The sequence below is a fragment of the Scardinius erythrophthalmus genome (assembly GCF_964197995.2).
Source record: "Scardinius erythrophthalmus genome assembly, chromosome: 1".
Classification (NCBI taxonomy): domain Eukaryota; kingdom Metazoa; phylum Chordata; class Actinopteri; order Cypriniformes; family Leuciscidae; genus Scardinius; species Scardinius erythrophthalmus.
In genome coordinates this window covers 24,299,368-24,323,845 of record NC_138221.1, presented here as the reverse complement: position 1 = coordinate 24,323,845, position 24,478 = coordinate 24,299,368, and the positions used below count along the sequence as shown (strand labels likewise).

The 24,478-nt window shown below is 38.4% G+C and overlaps 1 protein-coding gene across 1 annotated transcript in view; it reads left to right on the top strand.

Moving 5' to 3' along the window:
* The window catches only part of LOC308697612 (caspase recruitment domain-containing protein 10), a 30,283-nt gene extending 9,055 nt beyond the window's left edge, over positions 1–21,228 (top strand). The window contains exons 3-24 of the mRNA XM_081376966.1: positions 2,864–3,001; positions 3,425–3,611; positions 4,898–5,036; positions 5,620–5,790; positions 5,863–5,982; positions 9,353–9,478; positions 9,596–9,763; positions 10,373–10,465; positions 10,549–10,585; positions 11,943–11,983; positions 12,070–12,158; positions 12,234–12,280; positions 14,002–14,122; positions 14,255–14,411; positions 15,781–15,904; positions 16,893–17,133; positions 18,499–18,565; positions 18,654–18,756; positions 18,859–19,017; positions 19,691–19,797; positions 19,896–20,011; positions 20,918–21,228. Of these exons, the coding sequence (XP_081233092.1) occupies positions 2,864–3,001; positions 3,425–3,611; positions 4,898–5,036; positions 5,620–5,790; positions 5,863–5,982; positions 9,353–9,478; positions 9,596–9,763; positions 10,373–10,465; positions 10,549–10,585; positions 11,943–11,983; positions 12,070–12,158; positions 12,234–12,280; positions 14,002–14,122; positions 14,255–14,411; positions 15,781–15,904; positions 16,893–17,133; positions 18,499–18,565; positions 18,654–18,756; positions 18,859–19,017; positions 19,691–19,797; positions 19,896–20,011; positions 20,918–21,122 (2,756 nt within the window). The 3' untranslated portion in view covers positions 21,123–21,228. The remainder of the gene's footprint in view (positions 1–2,863; positions 3,002–3,424; positions 3,612–4,897; positions 5,037–5,619; positions 5,791–5,862; positions 5,983–9,352; positions 9,479–9,595; positions 9,764–10,372; positions 10,466–10,548; positions 10,586–11,942; positions 11,984–12,069; positions 12,159–12,233; positions 12,281–14,001; positions 14,123–14,254; positions 14,412–15,780; positions 15,905–16,892; positions 17,134–18,498; positions 18,566–18,653; positions 18,757–18,858; positions 19,018–19,690; positions 19,798–19,895; positions 20,012–20,917) is intronic.
* Positions 21,229–24,478: the final 3,250 nt, after the last annotated feature.

The window sequence follows — 24,478 nt, the reverse complement described above, 5'->3', positions numbered from 1 at the left end:
CACCCAATCACCAATCATCATCACCTGCACTCCCTCATTAACCACCCTTTATATTCAGCACTCTCCCTTCACTCCTTGTCTGGTCTCGTCGATGTTCACATGACCCACAGACTTCCGAACACTTACCTGGATTCCTACCTGTCATTTCATCCTCTCCAATCCGTCCTGCCTGCCATCCTGTTCTGCCTTCAGCCCGACATCATCTGCAAAGAGAAAGAAAGACAAGGACATTACCAACCAGCTAAGCATCCACTGTTATTCTGTGTTTCTGTTACTCACCATCTGTCTGCATCTCCACACTCCCTGAAAATAAACTATTAACCTTACCATCTTGTCTGCATCCTCTGTAAAACCCTGACAACACCGTTTTAACAAGAAACTCTACATAGACTTTAAACGCAAAACCTGTGAGAACGCTGATGGCGTGCACATGCGTATTACGAGTTCAGTCTATTGGTGCCCTATTGTGTGCTCTTAAATGTTCTGCCTGTGCTCTTAAAAATGTTCAGTTAGGGGCTACAGCGCTCCTAGTAAAAACAGTAATTCTGGAGCCCTGTCATCCCAGCTAGCAATTTTTTGTTCTAAGAACGTTCTCCAAACATTCTGTTTTGGTTATGTAAACATTAAAATGTCAATGTTTTATTGATGTATTAAAATGTCAATGTTTTATTGATGTTAGAGGAACGTTTATGGTGTTCCTGAAACATTCTATCAACTTATTTTTAACAACTCAACATTATAATAATGCTATTAACATTCTAAGAACATAAAAATGTCCAGTTTCCTTAATGTTAATAGAACGTCATTTAAAGGTTAGTAAGATGTTCGTTTCAAAAGAGTGAATCAGTTGGTTCAATTGATTCAGCCCTCTGCTCTATTTGTCCCTTCTCTAGTGTAAAGTTCATACTTCGGTGTGTGTAGTAAGACAGTACATCCGTTTCGGAAATTCTACAACGTCATAAGATTGAGTCATGGTACCACAAGACGCGTTTGTACTTACTGTTTGCAATCAGGTTCATTCATTGAAAATCTTCAGCCTCACTTTTCGTCACACGCACATCTGGAAAAGTCAATAGGGAAACAAAAAAAAAATCTTTTCCGCTTGTGTAAAGAAAAGGGTTGTGGGTACAATATGGGCTTAAAGACAGTTAACAATTAGAAATGTTATCGATTTGACTGCACTTGACACAATCGAATGAGAACATAACTTTAACTGAATTAAGCTGACTGTTGACTATTATATTCTAGAGCTGCTTTACAGCCGAGATTTCATAATTTCGAGTTGTTTCATAATTGGTGAGTTTTACAACACTAATATTTTCCTGTTTATTTCTGTGAAGCAATCTGTATTCTATAAAGCACTAAAAATAAACATGACTTGGCCTTATACACTCACCTAAAGGATTATTAGGAACACCTGTTCAATTTCTCATTAATGCAATTATCTAATCAACCAGTCACATGGCAGTTGCTTCAATGCATTTAGGGGTGTGGTCCTGGTCAAGACAATGTCCTGAACTCCAAACTGAATGTCAGAATGGGAAAGAAAGATGATTTAAGCAATTTTGAGAGTGGCATGGTTGTTGGTGCCAGACGGGCCGGTCTGAGTATTTCACAATCTGCTCAGTTACTGGGATTTTCACGCACAACCATTTCTAGGGTTTACAAAGAATGGTGTGAAAAGGGAAAAACATCCAGTATGCGGCAGTCCTGTGGGCGAAAATGCCTTGTTGATGCTAGAGGTCAGAGGAGAATGGGCCGACTGATTCAAGCTGATAGAAGAGCAACTTTGACTGAAATAACCACTCGTTACAACCGAGGTATGCAGCAAAGCATTTGTGAAGCCACAACATGCACAACCTTGAGGCGGATGGGCTACAACAGCAGAAGACCCCACCGGGTACCACTCATCTCCACTACAAATAGGAAAAAGAGGCTACAATTTGCACGAGCTCACCAAAATTGGACAGTTGAAGACTGGAAAAATGTTGCCTGGTCTGATGAGTCTCGATTTCTGTTGAGACATTCAGATGGTAGAGTCAGAATTTGGCGTAAACAGAATGAGAACATGGATCCATCATGCCTTGTTACCACTGTGCAGGCTGGTGGTGGTGGTGTAATGGTGTGGGGGATGTTTTCTTGGCACACTTTAGGCCCCTTAGTGCCAATTGGGCATCGTTTAAATGCCACGGCCTACCTGAGCATTGTTTCTGACCATGTCCATCCCTTTATGACCACCATGTACCCATCCTCTGATGGCTACTTCCAGCAGGATAATGCACAATGTCACAAAGCTTGAATCATTTCAAATTGGTTTCTTGAACATGACAGTGAGTTCACTGTACTAAAATGGCCCCCACAGTCACCAGATCTCAACCCAATAGAGCATCTTTGGGATGTGGTGGAACGGGAGCTTCGTGCCCTGGATGTGCATCCCACAAATCTCCATCAACTGCAAGATGCTATCCCATCAATATGGGACAACATTTCTAAAGAATGCTTTCAGCACCTTGTTGAATCAATGCCACATTGAATTAAGGCAGTTCTGAAGGCGAAAGGGGGTCAAACACAGTATTAGTATGGTGTTCCTAATAATCCGTTAGGTGAGTGTATTAGCCCAACACTCATTTACGAATGCAAATTTTACTCTAAATAGCACACTCTCCTCTTTGACATACTGTTTTTCAGTGTGCTTTGATTTAGTACGCACTCATCCTCACATCACATACTATTTAGGATGGATAGTGTGTGAATTTAGAAGCTAACCTTCACATTTACAGAGAGAGAATGTACAGTGTGCTGTGATTGGTTGGCACGTGTGTCAGTATCAGTGTGCAGTGATTTGATTGGTTGTTGTGTGCAGGCCGTTTATTGGACATCCTGAGGGGGCGTGGCGAGCGCGGTCTACAGGCTTTCATGGAGTCACTGGAGTTTTATCATCCGGAGCAGTTCACACAGCTGACCGGACAACAACCGACTCAACGCTGCTCCATCATGCTGGGTGTGTGAATGCGTCACATTTCTGCCGTTTAAAGTCGGCACGAAACTGAAGTTGCTCTAGTATTGTCTCCCCTGTTGTGACGTATACCAGAGTGAAACGGGACTTGATTTTGTCAATGAGGAATTGACTGGATTTTTGCACATACATTTTTTTTAATACATGTGCTTCACAATCTTAAATCAAAATAACTTCCCCTCCCTCTTACATCTCTCTTCTCTGATGACGTGTTTACTGGCGTGAGGGCAGGGCAACCAGTCAATCAAAACCAGATCCACCAATAGAAAACCACAAACATAATCAAGCCCTGCCCTACATTTGTTCTTGTTTGAGAAGTGGTTTCATGTGGATATGCGTCACTATAGGGAAGAAAAGACGACTTCAGTGTTTATTGTTTAATGTTATTTTTGTAATATGTGTGTGAAGATGAGGAGGGTCCTGAGGGTCTGACTCAGTTTCTGCTGCTGGAGGTGCGTAAGCTGCGAGAACAATTGCGCGGCAGTCGTCTGTGTGAGCGGCGTCTGTCTCATCGCTGCCGTGTGGCCGAGGAGGAGCGCAGCAGAGCTGAACGCAAAGCGCAAGAGCTGCGACAGGACCGGATACAGCAGGAGAGGTACACATATAATTGATACACATATATATATATATATATATATATATATATATATATATACTGTATATATATATATACTGTATATATATATACTGTATATATATATATATATATATATATATATATATATATATATATATGAGATGCATATATCTCAATTATGACGACACATACACATCTATAATTTGGTTTGTTGAAAATGACAACATGTAAACCAGACAGACAGAGTTTGGCTAATGGATGTTTCTGGCTTCCCCTAAGCTTTGTTCAATGTGAGTGCCGTATGCTCTAATATGAGCAGTCATTTACGCTGTCATCACTCGGGTAAAGTCATTTTAGCCTTGCCAATTTAAACATTTGAGCGCAAGAAGATGTGAAACAGAACTCTGGCGCACTGTAAGAAGATTTGTGTGTGCTCACCCGAAGCGCGCTCACAGAAAGCCATGTCTCAGACAGCCGCAAATATTGAGCTCTCTTTTAGTCTTTGAATTTTAAATTGTCAACTTGCTCATCTTGGCAAGTATCCTAGCAAACATACGTCTTAATTGAACGCTAACAATCGAGAAAGATAACGCATGTTTCAGTATCAGTGTATTGGATCCGTGCATTATGTCTTAAAGTGACAGCAGCCTAATATTCCTGCTATGTGTGTTTTTAAAAAAAGACAAGGAAATCACTCACTGCTCTTGACTGAATAGCTTATGTAACTTTAATAACAATTAATCTTTATTTAATTTCTACAGTGATGATTATATGCAATGTTATTTTACATTTGATTACTTTATTCAATTTCTGTACCTGAAAACTAATATTAGATAGCTGTAAATGAAAATCACTGTTTATTTTATTAGTATCTTTGCTCCATTGTATTTATTTGTGCTGTTTTTTGTAGTTTGATTATTTGTTCATATTCTTATTTGACAGTAGTCCTTTTTTGCCCTGAATATAGCACATACCGAATCGTACCAAAACCGTGACCCTAAAACTGTGATATAAACCTAACCGTGAGTAATTTGAACCGTTGCACCTATATGTGTGTATATATATATATGTTAATGCATCCTTGCTCAATACAAGTATTAATTACTTTCAACCCCCCAAAAAAATCATTACGACCCCAGAATTTTGTACGGTAGGTAGTATATGTGCATGTATATGTTGCGATGGGAAGGTAATGGGGTTTATTCCCTGGGATTGCATCAAATGATAAAAATGTGTACCTTAAATACATTGCAAGTCAAATGCCTTAGTGTAAATACTTTTCTACCTGTGTGTTTCTGGGTAAGGTTGAGGCATGACTGGGAGTCTTGTACTCGTGAGTTGGGTTTGCTGAAGGACAGACACTTGGAACAGGCTGTGAAATACTCGCGAGCGCTAGAGGAACAGCGCAAAGCTTCTGTGCGCGAGAGAGAACTACTCACAGAGGTACAATATACGGAAAATTAAGACTTGTATCCCATAAAATCACCTGTTGATCAGTTGAACCATTTATTGAAGTGTTGACTATATAGTTTAAAAAAAAGTTCTTCAGTGTGAATTACCATATTGACCATAATGACCATATTGGTCATGAGAGCCAACCATTGATGTACCATTGATGGATAAGATAAACCCTAAACTGTTTGTTGTTTGTTTAATATTCAACAATATTATTGATCTGCCTGCACTGACACCATTATATGAGAACTGAAATGAGCTGGACGATGACATCACTGTTTTCTCCAGTGCGGCTAAATATATATAAATTAACTAAATTACTAACTTTTTTTACAACAAAAATGAACCATCACTGAACTTACTTAAGCTGAACTGTGATGGTATTTTCTTCTGGGAACAAACATCGTTGCATTATTTTCCGGTTATCACTGTAAAGCTACTTTGAAACAATCTGTATTGTAAAAAAGCACTATATAAATAAAAGTGACTTGACTTGTTGAGACACTATGAATAATGTAGTTCTGACCTGCACAGAGTTCATGTCAGGCTTATAGAGGGTGTGTCCGTGCAGGTGGATCAGCTCAGGAAGAGATTGCTGGAGGTGGAGAAAAAAGCAGACGATGGCTCCGCCCCCTCACTGATGCATCATACGAAAAGTGAGGCGTGTGACGGCGCGTCTGCAGTCCCGAAGGAGACGCCGCCACTCACTGTGAGAAAGACAGAGCATAACTCTGGAAATCAGGTCAGTCACAAGACTCTCTCAGCTCATCATTACACTTACAGGAGTGTGAATAATGTGTGTGTGTGTGTGTAGGCTCTGTTGGACATCCTCCAGCAGGACCGGCGGGAGGCGGTGGAGCAGCGGCAGGAGTTGTGCGGCACCATCACCCGACTGCAGGGAGAGCTGGAGAGCTCGGAGATGCAGAGAGAGAAAGTAAGAGGAAACATCTCGGTTACGAATGTAACCCTCGTTCCCTGAAGGAGGGAACAGAGACATGAGTCGACCGTGCCGAATGATTGGGATCACGCTTGGGGAGCCTGTCATCTTTGAGTATTAATTAAACGAGTCAATGCACATTGGCGTGCGAGATTTGTATCTCACGCTCCGCCCCGTAGCGCGCCATTTATTTTTTTTATTTTTATACACGCACCATTTATTTTTTGCTGAAGAGATTCAGTCTCCTCGCACTCCTCAGGAACCTGACGATCAGGTCGTGCTTCCCTGCGGATTTTCCATCAACTGCATCGTGATGTGCGGCAATAGAGGCAACATGCACTTTGAGAGTGGAGGGAGCCTTTACTCCCACCCGACTTGCAGAAAGGATAGCACAGTACCGATCGAACATCTTTGGGGGTCTCCTCTGTGAAGAACACCACTCAATGAACAGGTTCCACTTCAGAGTGTAAGCACCCCTTGTAGAGGCGTCAGTTGAAACATTTATTGAAGTGTTGACTATATAGTTTAAAAAAAGTTCTTAGAGGCATATTGGTCATGAGAGCCAACCATTGATGGATAAAATAAACACTAAACTGTTTGTTGTTTGTTTAATATTCAACAATATTATTGATCTGCCTGCACTGACACCATTATATGAGAACTGAAATGAGCTGGACGATGACATCACTGTTTTCTCCAGTGCGTCTATGAACCTCCACGTCCCGTCCATGGACCAGACATGGAGTTTCCAGAGGTCTGGACGCGGGTGCCATACGGTGTCCCATCTCTGAGAGAGGAGGGAATGTTGGAAAGTTGGTTCCAATGGAACAGAAGGAATGTTGAGAGGAGCATCAGTTCAGGGAATGAGGTCCGGCTGGGCCAATAAGGAGCAACTAGCAAGACCTTCCTCCCTGACTTGGCTCACTGGGGGAAACGCATACTTGCATAGGCCCCGGGGCCAGCTGTATGTCAGTGCATTTGTGCCGAGGGTCTCCTCGGTCAGGGAATAGAACAGCTGGCAATGATCTGGAGAGGTAAGCAGATCTATCTGTGCGGCCCCTGGGGATGGAGTCTCCACTCTCCTGGGGCCACAGCTCCAGAGAGCTCGTCGACGGCACGATTGAGCAGGCTGGGCATATAAGTGGCACAAAGCGACCTCAGATGCTTCAGACCCGATAGGGGGAGATGGCGGGTGAGTTGAGACATCCGAGGGGAGCATAGACCAACTTGATGGTTGATGTACGCAACAGTCGCAGTGTTGTCCATACGGACCAGCCAAGCTGAGGCTTCTTGAGGCAGCTCAGAGCAAGGTGTACTACTAGCAACTCGAGGCAGTTGATGTGCCAATGCAGTTGGGGGCCCGTCCTGACCACGGGCTGAGGGTTTGGCGGCAGGCCGGGGTTATTGTCACACGGAGCGTGCCGCTCTGTCACTCCCATCTCGAGACTCGGCCGTGAAGCCAGTGCTGAAGCGGTCTCATATGAAGCAAACCCAGCGGCGTTACTGTGGCTGCGGATGCCCCAAGAGCCTCTGAAAAAGTTTCAGTGGGACCACTGTTCTGTTCTTTATAGTATTCAAGGAGTTCAGCACTGACCGGACACGTTCATCTGTGAGGCGTGCCGTCTGGTGGAACGAGTCCAGCTCCATACCAAGAAAAGAGAGTTTGCCTTTTTCCCAGATGACCCGAAGACCCAACTGGCTGAGATGCCAGAGCACCAGGACCCTGTGCTCGCACAACTGCTCCCGGGACTGCGCTAGTATCAGCCAGTCGTCGAGATAGTTGAGGAAACGAATACCATGCTCTCTCATGGGAGCAATGGCTGCCTCTGTGACCTTCGTAAAGCCGGTTGGCGACAGGGCCAGCCCGAAGGGTAGGACTTTGTACTGATACGCTTGACCCTTGAACGCAAAGCGCAGGAATGACCTGTGTCACGGGAGGATGGAGACATGAAAGTACGCGTCCTTCAGGTCGATCGCTGCAAACCAATTTTGGGGACGGATGCATTCGAAAATGCGTTTCTGCATGAGCATCTTGAACGGAAGCTTGTAAAGGGCCCGATTCAAGACTCGCAGGTCCAAGATTGAAGCTGGTCTTCATATCGTCTGGAGGGACCGGCTCTATCGCGCCCTTCGCCAGTAGGACTGCAATCTACTGGGCCCGTTCGGTCAACACCGTAGTGAAGTGAACACCCCTGAACTTGGGCGGGTCGAACTGAATCTTATAGCCGAGTCTGATGGTGCAGAGGAGCCAGCTGGACAGGTTGGGAAGCACTTTTCAGGCTTCCACAAACTGAGCCAGGGGGACAAAAGGCACCATTCTCCACCCGGCCCTCCTCCATATACAGTATATACTAATATATATATATTAGGGCTGTCAATCGATTAAAAAATTGTAATCTAATTAATTACATACTCTGTGATTGAAAAATCACATACATAATTTTTGCTGTTAAAGTATTTTAAATATTTCAGTTAAAATGAATCAATGAATAATCAGCATTAGTGAAATTAAAGTTCAAAAACTCTTTTATTATTATTTTCACTGTTCAAACAATGGCCATAAAAATCAACAATATGACATAATACGCTAAGGAAATAAATTCAAAAGTGCTTTAGTGTGCCGTAACACCGAGGTAATTGTGACTGCTAACTGAAGTCCAGTGATCCCCTGTCAGCGCGATATATTCCACTCCCACCAATACAACTCCTTTTGTTTTGTTTTTCAGTGTCATACAGCTGCTGGATTTTTAACATTATGTTGTTTCGCGATGGGGGGTTATATGTTATGTCTGAAGAGGCTATTTGCTAAACCTCTGCTAACCCCCTGTCTATCACCGAAACTGGTCCGCAGGACATTGCATGTGACTCAGTCGGTCACATATAGATTTTTTAAGTTTGCGTTTCAGTGTTTGCTCCAGTGTGGTTTGAAGATGACGTTGACTGCTAGATTTGCTATCACGGGACATGCTAGGTCATACCTCCGGATTAACGTTAACTCCTGGGTGCTTTGCATTGATGTGGTATTTTGAGTTGACTTTAGGTATGATGTAGGTACTTTAGACATTGCAGACGACTTTATTTTTATCAACACTTCCATCAGGCCGTTTTTTTATAAGTAAATGTTCCAATCAATGATCCAGGCAGCACGTTCTCGTCTCCCTCCTTCATTTTACAGTCCAATATGTGGCTAATATGGCTCCAGGTCAAAGGACAATACGGAATGGATTAATTTGCGTTATTTATTTTTTAACGCTTATTTTCTCTCAGATTAATTCATTAACGCGTTATTTTGACAGCCCTATTAAAAAAAGATATATATATTATATATATTATATTTATCCATGTGTGTGTGTGTGTGTGTGTGTAGCTGGCGTCTCAGTGTGAGCAGCTTCAGCTACGGCTCAGGACTCTGCAGCTGGACTGGGAGACGGAGCAGAGCAGGAGTGTGTCCTACTTCACCCAGATCATGGAGCTGGAGAGAGAGAGAGACCAGGTACACACACACACACACACACACACACACACACACACACACACACACACACACACACACACACACACACACACACACACATAAACATCCACTCTTCTGTTACTGTGTGTGTTGAAGGCGCTGCGCAGTCGTGACGGTCTGCAGCTGGAGTTCACCGACTGCCTGCTGGAAAAGAACCGTCTGCGCAAACGCATGGCGGAGCTTCAGAACAGCCTGGAGCAGCAGCAGAGAGAGACGGAGAAGAGTCGAGAGCAGAAAGAGCAGAGCGCCACCTGCCTGCACTGCGTACGACTGCACCACTCACTCATTTTCAGGAATATTTAGGAATAGTCCAAATAATGAAACATAAAAAAAGTTTTACAAATATTTACGTTTTTATAATGCCCGTATTTTTACCCTTTTAATGTCTTATTAATATACATAAATATTTGTTTTTCAATATTTGACATTACTTTTACAGATTTTATTAATTTACGTGAATATTTAAGTTTTAATAATTTACACGCCCTTTTAAGGTCTTAATCATTTTCATGAAAATTTACGATTTACGATTATGATAAAATGTACTTATTAATATACATGATTATTTATGTTTTTAATATTTCACATTATGTTTTAAGATTTTATTCATTTTCATAACTTTTTAGGGTTTTAATTAATTTCCATGACTTGTTTAGATCTTATACATTTTCCTATATCCTGGTTTTCCATGACATGGGATCCTGGTTCTTCAATAAAAATAACAGAATTACTAATTAAAAATACAATATATGTCTGTTTACATAGTGAATTTGAGCTGTTTTGGTTTGTTTTAGTTGTGTTTAGTGTACATTTATCTGTTAAATTGAATGCTGTCACCTCAACAGATCCTAACAGATCTGTGTGTGTTTGTAGTCTCATCTGTCATTGTTCAGTGAGGATCAGTGTTTCGGGCCGTGCTGTTCAGTCGATCTGAGTCCCAGTCCGCACATACTCAGAGCTCAAAAGGTCGGAGTTCACACACACTCACACAAAATAACAACAACAACGTTGTGTACTTGATCTCTCATGTTGTTATTTTGTTTTTACAGTCAACCTCTCAAGCTCAGATCTGTGAGCTGTCAGAAGGTAAGTGTGTGTGCAGTTTCAGTAATATTATCAATTTGACTGCACTAACACCATCGGATGAGAACAAAACCTTAACAAACTTAGTCACTTAGCTTTATAGTGGAATTTAATTAATTTCCCAGCTAACAAAAATATGTTCTAAATACATTACTTTTCTAAAAATATTAAGGAAACATTCGATTTTTTTATTTTGCCAACATTTTGGGAATGTTACTTATTCTCTGAACGTTCTGAAACAAATTTTGAACTAAAACGTTTCACGAGTCGCCTGCAGCGCGCTCGACAAGACGGAGTGGCAAAGCAAAACCGCCTTTATTCAGAATTCTTAACACTCAGGAGAACTAGCAAACCACATATATAGTATTGTATGTACACATGGCAAACATAACCATACACAGGTGATACTAAGTAACCACAGAAACAAACCAGTAACATAATCAGTAACCAAGGAAACTGAAATGAAACAGAGCAGGGAAACAGGAACTAAAGGAAATAATAACAGAATATCAAAGTAAGTGTCCAAATAACGAAACATAAAAAAGTTCCATGAGCTATGTACAAATAATGTTTTGCGCTAATGTTTTGAGAACATTATTAAAGACCAGAGCGAATGTTCTATTCATAAATTTGAGAGAACCTTTCCAGGACATTATTAAAACATTCTCTTTTGGCTGGGTTCATAATTGAAGAACTTTGCAACATTGACACTGTTATCGAACTAAACTGAATCAACATCGAACCGAATTAGTAGAGCTGTTTTACAGCCAAAATTCTATTTTTCATAATTTATGAATATTGCAACATTATCATTTCTTTCCCAGCTAATAGGGAACATTCTCATAACTTTGGCTAACATTCTGTCAAGGTTCTCTCAAAGTTAAGTTAAACAAAAGTTCTTCAAGTACCGTTAATAGAACCTTCGTTCTACGTTTTCTGATTTTAATAATGTTGTCAAAAGGTTAGCACAAAAAAACAATTTATACATTGCTTATGAAACGTTTTAGTTGGACGTTCTTCTAATGTTTTTTTAAACATTACAACTTACTACTTGTTTTAAAATGTTCAACATTCCCTTAATGTTTTTGCTTACCTTCACATAAACAAGAAAACATTTTTAAAACATTTAAATAACATTTAAAATATTTAAATAAGGATATTTTGAACATTCTGAGAACATTCAGAAACAACGATTCCATAACTTAATGGGAACGTAATCAAAACGTTCTCAGAACATATTTTTGTTAGTGGGGTTTCCTGTTAATTTACTTTGAAGCTGCTTTGACACAATCTGCCTGATATGAAGCACTATAGACATACATGTGACTTGAATTGATGATGTTGTGTGTTTGTGTCACAGACTTTTACTGCTCAAATTCAGAGGAGAATCTGCTGACGCCGGTGAATAAAAAGATCATTTTACTATATGAGTGGTGATGATCATGAGCTAAGTTTGAAATCTCACAGTATGTTTTGTGATTGTGCAGGAGTGTAACACGGAGAAGGACATCAACAGACTCTCGACGTTCCCATTTCCTCCCTGCATGAACTCCATCCACCGCAGAGTAAACATGGAGTAAGTCACGCAGTGGAGAAAACAGTGTAAATATATGTGATTCACTGGCGCCTCACTGTCTGCCTGTGTTTGCAGGTTTGATCTGAACTCTTGGGGGAGCGACGAGAACGAGACACCTACAGGTGTGTGATACAGCCGTCTGTCTGTCTGTGTATCTTCCTCCATGATGGCGGAGAAAAATTATTCTTTCTTCAACAATTTTGAATTAATTCTTATGAACTGCAGAATCGATTCTTAGCTTGCGATGCTATTTATGTCTTCTGCTTACTGCTTATTTCACACAAAAAAACCTTGAATTAGTATGTAAACCCCTATAAATGTCAGAAATGTTGAAGCAAATTACTAGGCCAATCACTGGCTTCATTGCACAGCATATAATAATCAAATGGCAATAATGCCTGAAAAAGTTATTTCGATTTTTTTTAATCTCATCATTTATTTTTTTAATCTCATAATTTCGATTTTGTTTTTGAAATCTCATAGTATTTAGTCATAATTATGACAGTATGTCATAATTTCAACTTTTTATCTCATAATTATGACTGTCATAATGACTTATTGTATCATAATTTCAAAAATTTTATCTCATAATTATGATTTGCTTTTGGCTTTATATCATAATTGTGATTACATTTTTTTATGTTATAAGATTGACCAAAGCTTTTTATTTTATTAGTTTTTATTCAAAATTATGACTTGGTATGTCAATTTAAACTTTTTATCTCATAATTATGACTTCAAAGTTTAAATTGACATACCAAGTCATAATTGTGATTAAATTTTTTTTATGTTATAAGATTGACCAAAGCTTTTTATTTTTATTTTATTTCAGTTTTTATTCAAAATTATTATTTTTTTATTACTTTTTATCTCATAATTATGACTTTAAAATGTCACAATTGTTATGTCACAATTTTAACTTTATATGTAATAATTTTTACCTTTTATGTATTAATTATGATTTAGTTTGTCAGAATTTTGACTTTTTTCATAATTATGACTTTTTATCTCATAATTATGACTTATTTCATAATTTTGTCTTGATGTCATTTTTTTTCTTATGTTATAATTGTGATTTACCAAAGCAGGATTTTTTCCTTATAGCTTTTTATGACTTTTTATTTCATAATTTGATTACTTTTTATCTCATAATCTAGACTTTTTAAGTCATGATTATGATTTACCAAAGCATGATTTTTTCTCTTTTATGTGGCTGGAGTGGGCTTATACTATATATTTTATACTGACTATTGTATGTTTCGAAGCTACTCAGAAAGTCGACTATGACATGACCACATACGATTAATGAATTTTTAATCAGATTTGTATTCACTGGCCTATTAATTGCTTGTCTGTTGTAATTTTTAGTTGATTTTGTGTTAAAAAATGTATTTGATGATTATAAAGTGTCTTTCGTGCAGCACTTTGGCCAGTGTAAAAGTTTAAATGTACCTTAGAAATAAAATTTACTTAACAATTGTTTTAATTAAATATTAATATTGTTATTTTAAAAGTACTTTATAATTAAATTGAATAAAAAATATATATATTTAACTTAGTAAAACAGTTAAAAAATAAGTGTTCAATAGCTGTTTTTGGCATTTTTGGTATTGATAATATTTGGTTTGAGAATCATTGCATTTCACTAGTATTTTCCGGCTACTGAAATTTTGGTATTTTGACAAAACTAACCCCTGTTGTATATTAATTTGTAACATAATTGAGAAAAAGTTGCATGACGATACTTTGAGAATTATTTTGCAATCAAATCTTTACCTTGGGAATCAATTTGATTCGTGTGGCCAGTGTGAAGATTCACATAAACTGTTTGTGTCTGTTGTAGAGGATTTAGACTCATGTCGGTTGAGTTCGTGGAGTTCCCTGCCGTCTCAACACTTTCCTCCTGACGTGATCAACATGATCGAACCTTCATCATCATCATCCTCATCTTCATCCTCACCGCGGTACGAGCTCTTTATCATCACTGGAAACAGGCTGCTTTCACACTAGATTCAGCTGATCTGAATCAGGGTTCGATTCCACCAGTAGACACTAAACTTTCCTCTCGTCTCATTTCTGTCTCGTTCGTTTCTCAGCTTGGCTCCAGCGCTCTCCTCTTCGCCCAAAAGCATCAGTCTGGCGGGTGACATCACCATCATCGGGGGCAACCGGATGGGCGTGTTCGTGCAGACGGTGAGGAGGGGGTCGCCCGCGGAGCGATGCGGTCTGAAGGAGGGTAGTGAACTGCTGGAGGTGAGAGACTGGAAACTGTTTCCTGTTAGACAGGAAGTTCCTACTTCACTGAAACACATTTTCACTGCATATACTTGCAGTCGTGATAATAAATATTGAGGGAGACCAGAATTAAAGGTGCATTGCATAATATTGTGGAGGATCTGTTGACATAAATGCAATATCATATATATATATATAACTGTTTTCAGTGGTGTATAAAGGCCTTACTTAATGAACCGTTGTTTTTTATTACCTTAGATAAGAATGAGCCATTTCTGTGTACACACACTGCGGGTCCGCTTACATTGACATGATGTTCTTCTTGCACAGATCTAGCTAAAGTCAGTGAATAAAACACTGACACAATGATGAACAAGTAACAATAATATTCGCAATAACATTGTTTAACTGAATAATTAAGTAAACCTAATTTCTTAATTTATCTTTGTAAAGAAACCACCACAACTTCTGTTGGTTGCAATTCGCAACCTCACCACTAGATACCGCTAGAAATCACACACTGCACCTTTAAGAGAGTTTCAATAATATAATTGTGATGTTACAATTGCATGAATCACAGCTTCTCTTAAATCTTTACTTGAAAGAAGATGGATAGACTTTCAACTTTCAAAAAATAGTGAAGAGTCAAAGATAACTCCAAGGTTTTTGATTCGTTTACATACACTGGATGAGAGAGGACCAAATCAGGCTTCCAGAGCAGAGGAGGAATTTTACAGGACAACCTATAATTAAAACCTCTGTTTTATCCTCATTTAGCTTCAGACAATTATTTGTTATCCAACTCTTTATATAATTTACACATTTCAATAACACATCAAATGAAACAGTGGTGTCAAGCCTTACCGGAAGGAAAAACCGAGAATCATCTGCATGACAGTGATATGAAATGTTGTATTTCTGAAAAATGTGGGCCAAGGGAAGCATATAAAGGGAAAACGATAAAGGTCCCAAAACGGATCCCTGTGGCACACCACACCAGACAGGTGCAGATGATGAGGAAAAATGTCCTAAATTTACAGAAAACGTCCTATTCTCGAGGTAACAAGCGAACCACTGTAACACAGGGCCTGTATCACAGTGAAAATAATCAATATCCAGTGAACAACTGTGATTGGTCCATCCTGACCAAGGCTGAAAAGCTTACAGGTATCATGTGGCAATAATTCTGGTTTGGAGAATAATTTAAAACTGAATAATGACAAGAGACAAACTTAAAAATGCACAGTGAATAGCTCAAATAGGAGGTTTATTTATTAGATTCATTGTAATTGACCAATCAGAGATGATGTGTAAGCCCCGCCCCTTTCCAGAACCCCTTGTTTCATATCAATAATCATTTGAATGCTTGTTTTGTTGTGTGTGTTAGTTGGATCAGGTGTTGTTGGGCGAGGGTCGTGTTCGCCTCAGTCAGTGTACGTCTGAAGTGGCTCATTTCTCACTACAGTGGTGGACCGAACCTAACGCACTAAAATACACACACAACCAGGAGGGTGAGAGACAAACATCCAGTTCACTACACAATGTGACGTTTTCACTCAGTATTTGTGTCTTGTTTTCCAGCAGTTTTTCTTGTTAACCTTCTCAAATCAAGATACGTTTACTAGATACGCAAAATGATGTAATATATTAAGTGTTGAAATTGATCGTAATGAAGTGAGTTTATGCTTAAAACAAGAACAAATATCTACCAAATGGGGTCAGAAAAATAAACTTGATTCAAAGGGCAAATAAGATTATTTTTCTGACCGCATTGGAAGTTCTTGTTTTAAGCATAAACTCACTTAATTTTGGTCAATTTCAACACTTAATATATTACATCATTTTGCATCACTAGTAAATGTATCTTGATTTGAGAAGGTTTACATGTTTGTGCTGGAAAACAAGACACTGCAGAAGAAAATCTAAGAAAAAGATACTTTTTGTATTTGTTGTGTTGTCTGGTTAAAACTCTTACCCCTGGTTTCACAGACAAGGCTTAAGACTAGTCCCAGACTAAATGCATGTTTAAGCAGTTTTAACTTAGGGCAACTTGCTCTGACATATCTTAAAATATGCCATTGTCATTGTTTTGTCTCAAGATGCACACCAGTAATGTTTTTTTAAAGGCACGTTTATAAAAGCTACTTAAATGCCCTAATTGAACTAAGCTTAATCCTGGCTTAATCAAAGCCCTGTCTGTGGAACTGGGCCTTAGACTTCCTTAAAACAATACACAAGCAAAACTATGTGAGATATTAATGTGTTTGCAAAAAAATGTATCTCATGATTTTGTCTTTTTTTTTCTGACAGATTATTTTCAGCTGCTTTAAAAATATAATTTGATTGTGAAACAAGTAATTATTTTGCGGTGTAATGCATTTTTTCCATGTAGTATATACATAAAGTAATTAATTAAAACAAAAAAGAGAGAGAGAGATCAGAATTTATATATCAGAAATGTCTTAATCATTTTTATCTAATACATTCATTTTCTTTCAGGTTACTCTCGTTTAATGGCTGAACTCTCGTCTCCATCCTTCACCGGCGCCGACTCGTTCTATGTGCGCGTGAACCTTGACCTCAGTTCCCACGGCGACCCACCGTGTCTCAGGGTTCGCTGTGACGATGTGCTGCACGTCACCGACACACGTTATAACGGCAAATATCAGTGGCGCTGCGTTCGCGTGGACAAACACACGGGGGCGCCGCTGCAGGCCGGAGCCGTGCCCAACTACAACCGGTACACACAAACACACTAAACATTGAAATATTATAAAGAATTCAAATAAAATACCTTTAACTCTTCTGAACATGTTCACACCAAGAATGATAATTATAAAGATAACTTAATAAATTCTGTTTATAAGTGAGTGCTTCCATTTTGTCGTCTACCGCTTTAAATGCTCGAGCTTGTTAAAGCAGGATGGATTCTGATTGGCTGGAAAAAAATCGTTCTGATAATGATTCCAACTATACCATTTCTCTGTGCCGTTCTCATTATATTTATAGTTTGTATTCTACTATTCTTTTATATTTAGAACGATTTTCAGAACTATATCTTTATCATTATAGTTATAGTTATCGTCCTTGGTGTCAACAGGCCTTTAATCAAGTAAAACGTAACTGGTGGTCCAGGGCTGGGAAGAGACACTATATTTTTCAGTGTTGTATTTGTTTCTTTATTAGAGATGTTTATTTGATGGTTGATGACATCACATAAACATCTCTAATAAAGCAACAAATTCTCAAAACATTGAAAAAGATAGTGTTTGTTATATAGCCAATCACAATTCAGTATGTAAATATGCTGATGATGTCATTGCTGTGGACAGCGCTGCAAAATTTTTTTTGTATTTTTGTCAAATGTATTTTTGTCTTGTTTTCCTTTACAAATGCATTATTAAATCATGATACATTTACTGGACATGCAAAATGACAAGATATTAAAGGGATAGTTCAGCAATGAAAATTAGCTGGTAATTTACACACCGTCAGGCCATCCAAGATATTGGTGACTGTCTTTCGTCATTAGAACAGTAAAGAAGATTTTTAGCTAAACTTATGGTCTTTGGTGATTCATAACATGCAAGTTAAGGGTGCCGTCCCGAGAACAAAAAGCAGATACAAAGACACAAAAAGATTCCCCGCAGCTCCTGACGATATATTGAGGTCATATGAGGCAAAACGATCGGTCTGTGTAATGCCGAGTTCAGACCACATGATATTTTTTGTCTGTTACAAGTCACTGTGTCAGGTTTTGCATTTTAGACTTCCTTTCATATTCTTATCGTGTTGTGGAGTTTATGATTTAAACGCAAACAAACATCTGCCAAAAATGAACTTAATTCAAATGGGAAACAACTTTATTTTATCTGAGCCCATTGGCAGATATTGATTTCATTTTAATCATTAATTCACTTCATTTTCATCAACTTGTCATTTTGCCTCTCCAGTAAATACATCTCCATTTAGGAAAGTTTCGATATTTGTGTTGTGAGAAAAAGAGAAAGATATTTTTGGTAATATAAAGAATTTCTTTGTTAAATGTCCGTCTGATGGCATATAGAGCATTTCAGGAGTCTGAATGGGTGTTTTTCTCATTCAGAGCTCAGCAGCTGCTGTTGGTGAGACTTCGTACGATGGCGATTGAGCAGAATCAATGCAGGAAGAAGGTGATGTTCTGTCTTTAGATACCTGTCTGTCTGCATGTCTGTCTCTCTATCACAGATATTGAGCTGTTTGCTGTGTGTCTGTCTTCAGTTCTGTAAGAAAACCCCCGAGCACATTCGGCTCATTAAAGCGGTCGCTTCAAACTATCGTGCGATCGGCTCATCCAATCAGGTGCTCTACACACTCAGCAACCGTAAGCCCCGCCCACTTCTACATGTCAGACAGAATAAAAATAACACTAAAAGCCAACATTAGCAGTGAGTGTGTGTTTGTACATGTATTTGTGTGTGTGTAGGTCATGAGGAGCAGCTGATCCCGTTCAGTCTGGTTCAGATGGTTCGGGTCTACAGCAGACGGCCGGTGGTTTTCTGTCCGTCTCTGCTGTCGCGCGGGATCATCGAGCGGCTTCTGCAACCGGCCGAATCCGGTCTGGACTTCAACACCTGCCATCCAGGTACGCAATCTCAGCGTCAACTAAACTAAGAAATATTATTGTTAACTAAAACTAAAACCATGTTACTTGTAATGAAATAAATGTTAACTGATATAATAATACAAAATATATAAATATAAATGAAAATGTTGCTTTGCTGACGTCATATAATTTTAATTAGATCTGAAATAAATACCACATACACATATTTAAAAAAAAAAAAAAAAAAAAAAAAACGACTAAAATGACAAACTTTTACAAAACAATGATACAGGGGTCGTGACAACTATAATACTACTGCTTAAATGGCAAAAACTACTAAAAATGACAAAAACAACACAATTACTACAACTTAAACTAAAATGAATATAATGGAAAGTATTAAAACTAGTTTAATATCTTTATGTATACTATTACTAAAAATGACAAAAAAAAAAAAAAACTAAAAATGACAAAACACAAGAAAAAAATATAAATGGAAAATTGGGAAATTGGGAAAAATTAAAAAAAAAAATCAAAATATTAAATACTATTAAAAATACTTTAATATTACTAAAATTAAACTAATCTTAAAATGAAAACTGAAAATATAAAATAAAAACTTTGTGTTCACCTTTTTGTTCATAATGTCAGGAATTTATTATACATTTTATGGATTTTGTTCAATTATTATTACTCTTATCATTGTGTGCAGAGCCGCTGGAGGGTTGTGTGCGTCAGGATAAAAGTGTGTTCCTCTTAGACTCTTCAGATCAACCACTGGGAATCAAACTACAGAGTATTCAAGAGGTTATTAACCAGGTAAACACACACTCACACACAAGAAAACACACTGAGAGCCACCACTGTGTTAAACTCTGTCTGTGTGTGTGTGTGTGTGTGTGTGTGTGTGTGTTCAGGACAAACACTGTCTGCTTCAGCTAGGCTTGAATCATGTGGAGAATCTCCTGAAGCAGAGCATCTATCCCATCATCATCTACATCAAACCCAGAGACAAGAAGGGCCGCAAGTTCAGGTGCGCATCTGGATCTGTCTGTCTCTTGGCATCGGGAATTAAACTGAAAGCGCCTTTTAAAGTTCAATCCCTGAATCTGAAGTAATGTAGCAAATGTGATGTAGAATTGCAATTGAATTTGGAATGTAAGAAAGTAGAATTACAATAAGCTGATCATTTATATAACTGTAATATTTCAAATACAGAAATTGTCAAAAAAAAAAAATTAAGTTTTGAAAAAAGTTTGAAGGCCTTATAGATGAAAATGGTTAGTGGATAAAGATGATGTAGTTACAACATCAGCCCAACCTTGAGCTTTTGATATCACGCAAACATTAAAGGGATACTCCACTTTTTTTGGAAATTTTACAACTCCCCCAGAGTTAAACAGTTGAGTTTTACCATTTTCGAATCCATTCAGCCGATCTCCGGGTCTGGCAGTACCACTTTTAGCATAGCTTAGCATAGATCATTGAATCGGACAAGACCGTTAGCATCTCTCTCAAAAAAAATGACCATATCATTACACCTGCTGCACTCATGGTACGGCAGCAAAGTTTCTTGATTATTACGCAGGAATGAGAGTATAGTTCCTAGCCATATCAGCCTAGAAAATCGCAACTTTACATTTTCCGTCGGTCTTAATACACGATGTAACTACAGAAGAGTCAAGTTTTAAATAGGAAAAATGTCGAAACTCTTTGGTCATTTTTTTGAGAGAGATGCTAATGGTCTTGTCCGATTCAATGATCTATGTTAAGCTATGCTAAAAGTGGTACCGCCAGACCCGGAGATCGGCTGAATGGATTCGAAAACGGTAAAACTCAACTGTTTAATTCTGGGGGAGTTGTAAAATGAGCCTATTTCCAAAAAAAGTGGAGTATCCCTTCAAGAGCCCAATGAAACCTGTGTGTGTGTGTGTGTCAGGAAGCTGTTATCAGGGCACAGAGAGGAGGATCTGATGGAGGCGTGTCAGATGGAGGAGCTGCAGCTGGAGACTCTTCCTCTGATGTTCAGTACGCTGGAGCCGAACACGTGGAGCTCCACAGACGAGCTGCTCGCCGTCATACGCAGCACCATCCTGATCCAGCAGAGGGCCGTGGTGTGGCTGGAGCAGGAGCGCGTCCTGTAGACATCATCGTGCAACTCCATTCAACATTCATTAGTCTACAACTTTTCACAATACATATTGTTCCAAAGCAGCTTTTCAGAAAATGCATGGTTTCAATCTGGAAGTAATTATGATGCAACCAGACATGCTTTACACTAACTATTATTTTAGGGGACAGATGGTTAATGAACATACTTGATTATATATGTATACTCAAATACTCCATAATGTGAATAATTTATTATGAATATTTATAACAAACTGATTTTGGATTTTTCTGGATTGTTTTTGTGTTCATGTTTTATATCATAATTTCACTTCGAGCTTTGTTGTAGTAATTAAGTTATAGTAGTAAACGTCTATAAGAAAAGATTCAGAAAACATGGCCACAAATGTTTACAGATATTTAGGGGCCGTTTACACATTTTTAGCAACACTGTCGTTTCGGCCACTCATTTACACGACAGCTGCAGTTTGGGGGCCCGAAAACGCAAACTTTTTTCAAAACAACATCTTTATCGTCTCAGTAGTCCAGTCATTTTAAGCCAAAATGGGGGTCAACCTTGAACAAATTGCGACAGAAGAAAACTCAACTGATTTTGTATCCTCAATATGTCCTGAGTAAGGAAAAAAAAAAGTCCAGAAGAATCCCATTAGGGCAGTGGTTCTCAACCTCTCCTGCAGGGACCCCCTGACAGGCCATGTTTCTGTTTTAACCCTGAAATGGCACACCTGATTCAATTAATGAGTATAGGAAGAGTAGGAATTAGTCACTTAATCAATTAGTCAACTACTCATTAAGCCTTTAATTATTTGAATCAGGTGTGCCATTTCAGGGTTAAAACAGAAACATGGCCTGTCAGGGGGTCCCTGCAGGAGAGGTTGAGAACCACTGCATTAGGGGAAGTTTCGAAAAAGACCCAAATATAGCCTATTCATTCTTTTTCTTACGTGAATTGGGTAAAAATGTTAACCTTTAGATGTCACCATGAGCTGATTACTTACATCAAGAAAAAAAAATGTATTACAAGTTTTTTTAAATTGTTTGTTAACATGGACAAACGGTGCATAATCTAATTACGTATGTGCTAATTTGCATAATTACCACAACAGATCTAAACAATGGGTATAGCCAGGTGAAAATGTCTTGTTGAATCTTGTTGACACATAATACTTAATACTTAATGTTAAGGTCTGAATGGAACCCATTTAGGCTACCCATGAGCATAAATACATAGAGGCAGGAAGAAGTACTTTAAACCGGCCTTTATTGGTTCGCTTGCGGGAAAGTTATGAAATTTGGCTCACTGATAGAGGACAGTGTGAACACTCACCATAGCAAATTTGGAGCCTCTAACTCAATCCCTCTAGCACCACCAACTGTCCGAAGTTGCACTTGTGTTTATGCTAATTACTTTTTTTCTGTATGGACTAGTACCAAATTCAATTACACCCTATGACGTCATCTTCCGTCATGTCAATCTTTATGCCATTTTGAATTGTTTTAAAAACCTACTTTTCGGTGCAGCGCCACCTACTGGTCCGGAGATATGAAAAATGTTGTTTTTTTTTGCGAATAACTTCTGAACAGTTTGTCCAAAATTCATATAAGTCATCTTGCTTGATTTGGGGCATCATGCCAAATCTTATGATATTCAAGTTTCCCATATCGGCCATTTTGAATTTTGTACTAAAATTCTGTATTTTATGAATGCATAAATGTATCATTACAAAACTTGGCATGTGTCATCAATACGATGCCCTGAAGGAGCCTGCAAAGTTTTGAACCAGCGCCACCTAGTGGTCAAATATTTTTTTTCAAATGCTTATAACTTTGTGTGTGGTTGACTCGTTTTTATGCGAGTCCTCTCCTTAGGTTCCTGAATCCTTGCCTAGTCCACGATACCAAACATGCTAGGTTTCGCCTTACTGTTTGTGTAGCGTTGTGATTTAGTGCTTAAAAAACATTTTCCAATATCTTTGAAACCGTTGGACTAATCAAGACAAAACCACCATAGGAAGTTTGAAAACATAGGTCATTGGTTACACGTTAATGCCCAAATGACAAAATATGAATAGTAAGTGGCAAAAAAAGTCCGGTGTGGCTCATTTTTTTATGCGTTTATACATATAAATCTCTATAACTCCAAAACGAAATGTAATATTTTCACCAAATTTGACATATTTGACTCATGTATGGGTTCATTCTAAGGATACATACACAATGGTGGGATTGTGCCACTTGTTGGCTCTATAATAGAACAAAACATGAAATTGCCATTGACTCCAATACAGTATTGTGATATAAAATGCCATACTTAACAAATGCATCGGTGTAACATCACGAAACTCAGTATGTGCCATGAGCCCTGCCCTGAAGTTACTCGAAAGATTTTGAGACTGCGACATTTTTGGGCAAAAGTTATAATTAAATTTCCAAAAAATGCTAATAAATTTTAAATAAATTAGCCTATTGCAATGAAACTGGTCTTAATAGATCTCTTGGGTCAGGCCGAAAACATAGATACCAAGTTTACCTTATTTGGCCAAACTCCATGTCCGCCATCTTGATTTTTATTCAAAACCTACTTATTCAAACTCCTCTAGACTGTTTGTCCGATTTTCACCGAAATCGAATCGTATCATCTCCTGACCGTGACGACTAAAAGTTATGGATTTTGTATTGATAGAATAAACTGTTTTCATATACCGCAGCAGCAAAGTTGAAGTATGATGCAAAAATTACTATTTAAGCTTTATCTCTGCAATGCCTTGACATAATGGACAGCAAACAAAAGGTTACAAAAGTAATAAAGTTCTTTATCCTGTAAATGTTAGAAATGTCTTGCATTTATATTACACACAGTTATCTCTTTACAGTTGCCACTTTCATAAAACACTTTTTGACTTTTAAACCTACATTTAACGTCTAACAACAGATATTTCAGCAAAATGTATATTTTTGCGCTGAATATTAATCGTCTTTCTCTGTCTGTTTGAGGCGCATTCATGCACGCTGGCACTCATTCGGTAAAGTCTATAAGTTTAACGCAGACTGTCAGGACGATTATTCATGCAAAGTGAAGTGGCGTAGGCAGAAATTGTATTTTGGGTGGGCCAGTGAAAAAGTGAGTGGGCCTATAGTTTTTCCTAGAAAAAAATGACTTAAATAATAATTAAACCTTAGAGAGTAGAAAAACAGAATAGGCAAACTGAAAAAACAGTTACACCTTTATTTTGCAATAGCCCATTTGGCAAAGGCAATAACAAAACACTGTCTAATCATCATGTTCAACCAACATGCCCCAGTGAAAAGGGTCCTAGCTATGCCTGAGAAACTCATGAATATTCATGAATAAACCACCAATGGAACCAAT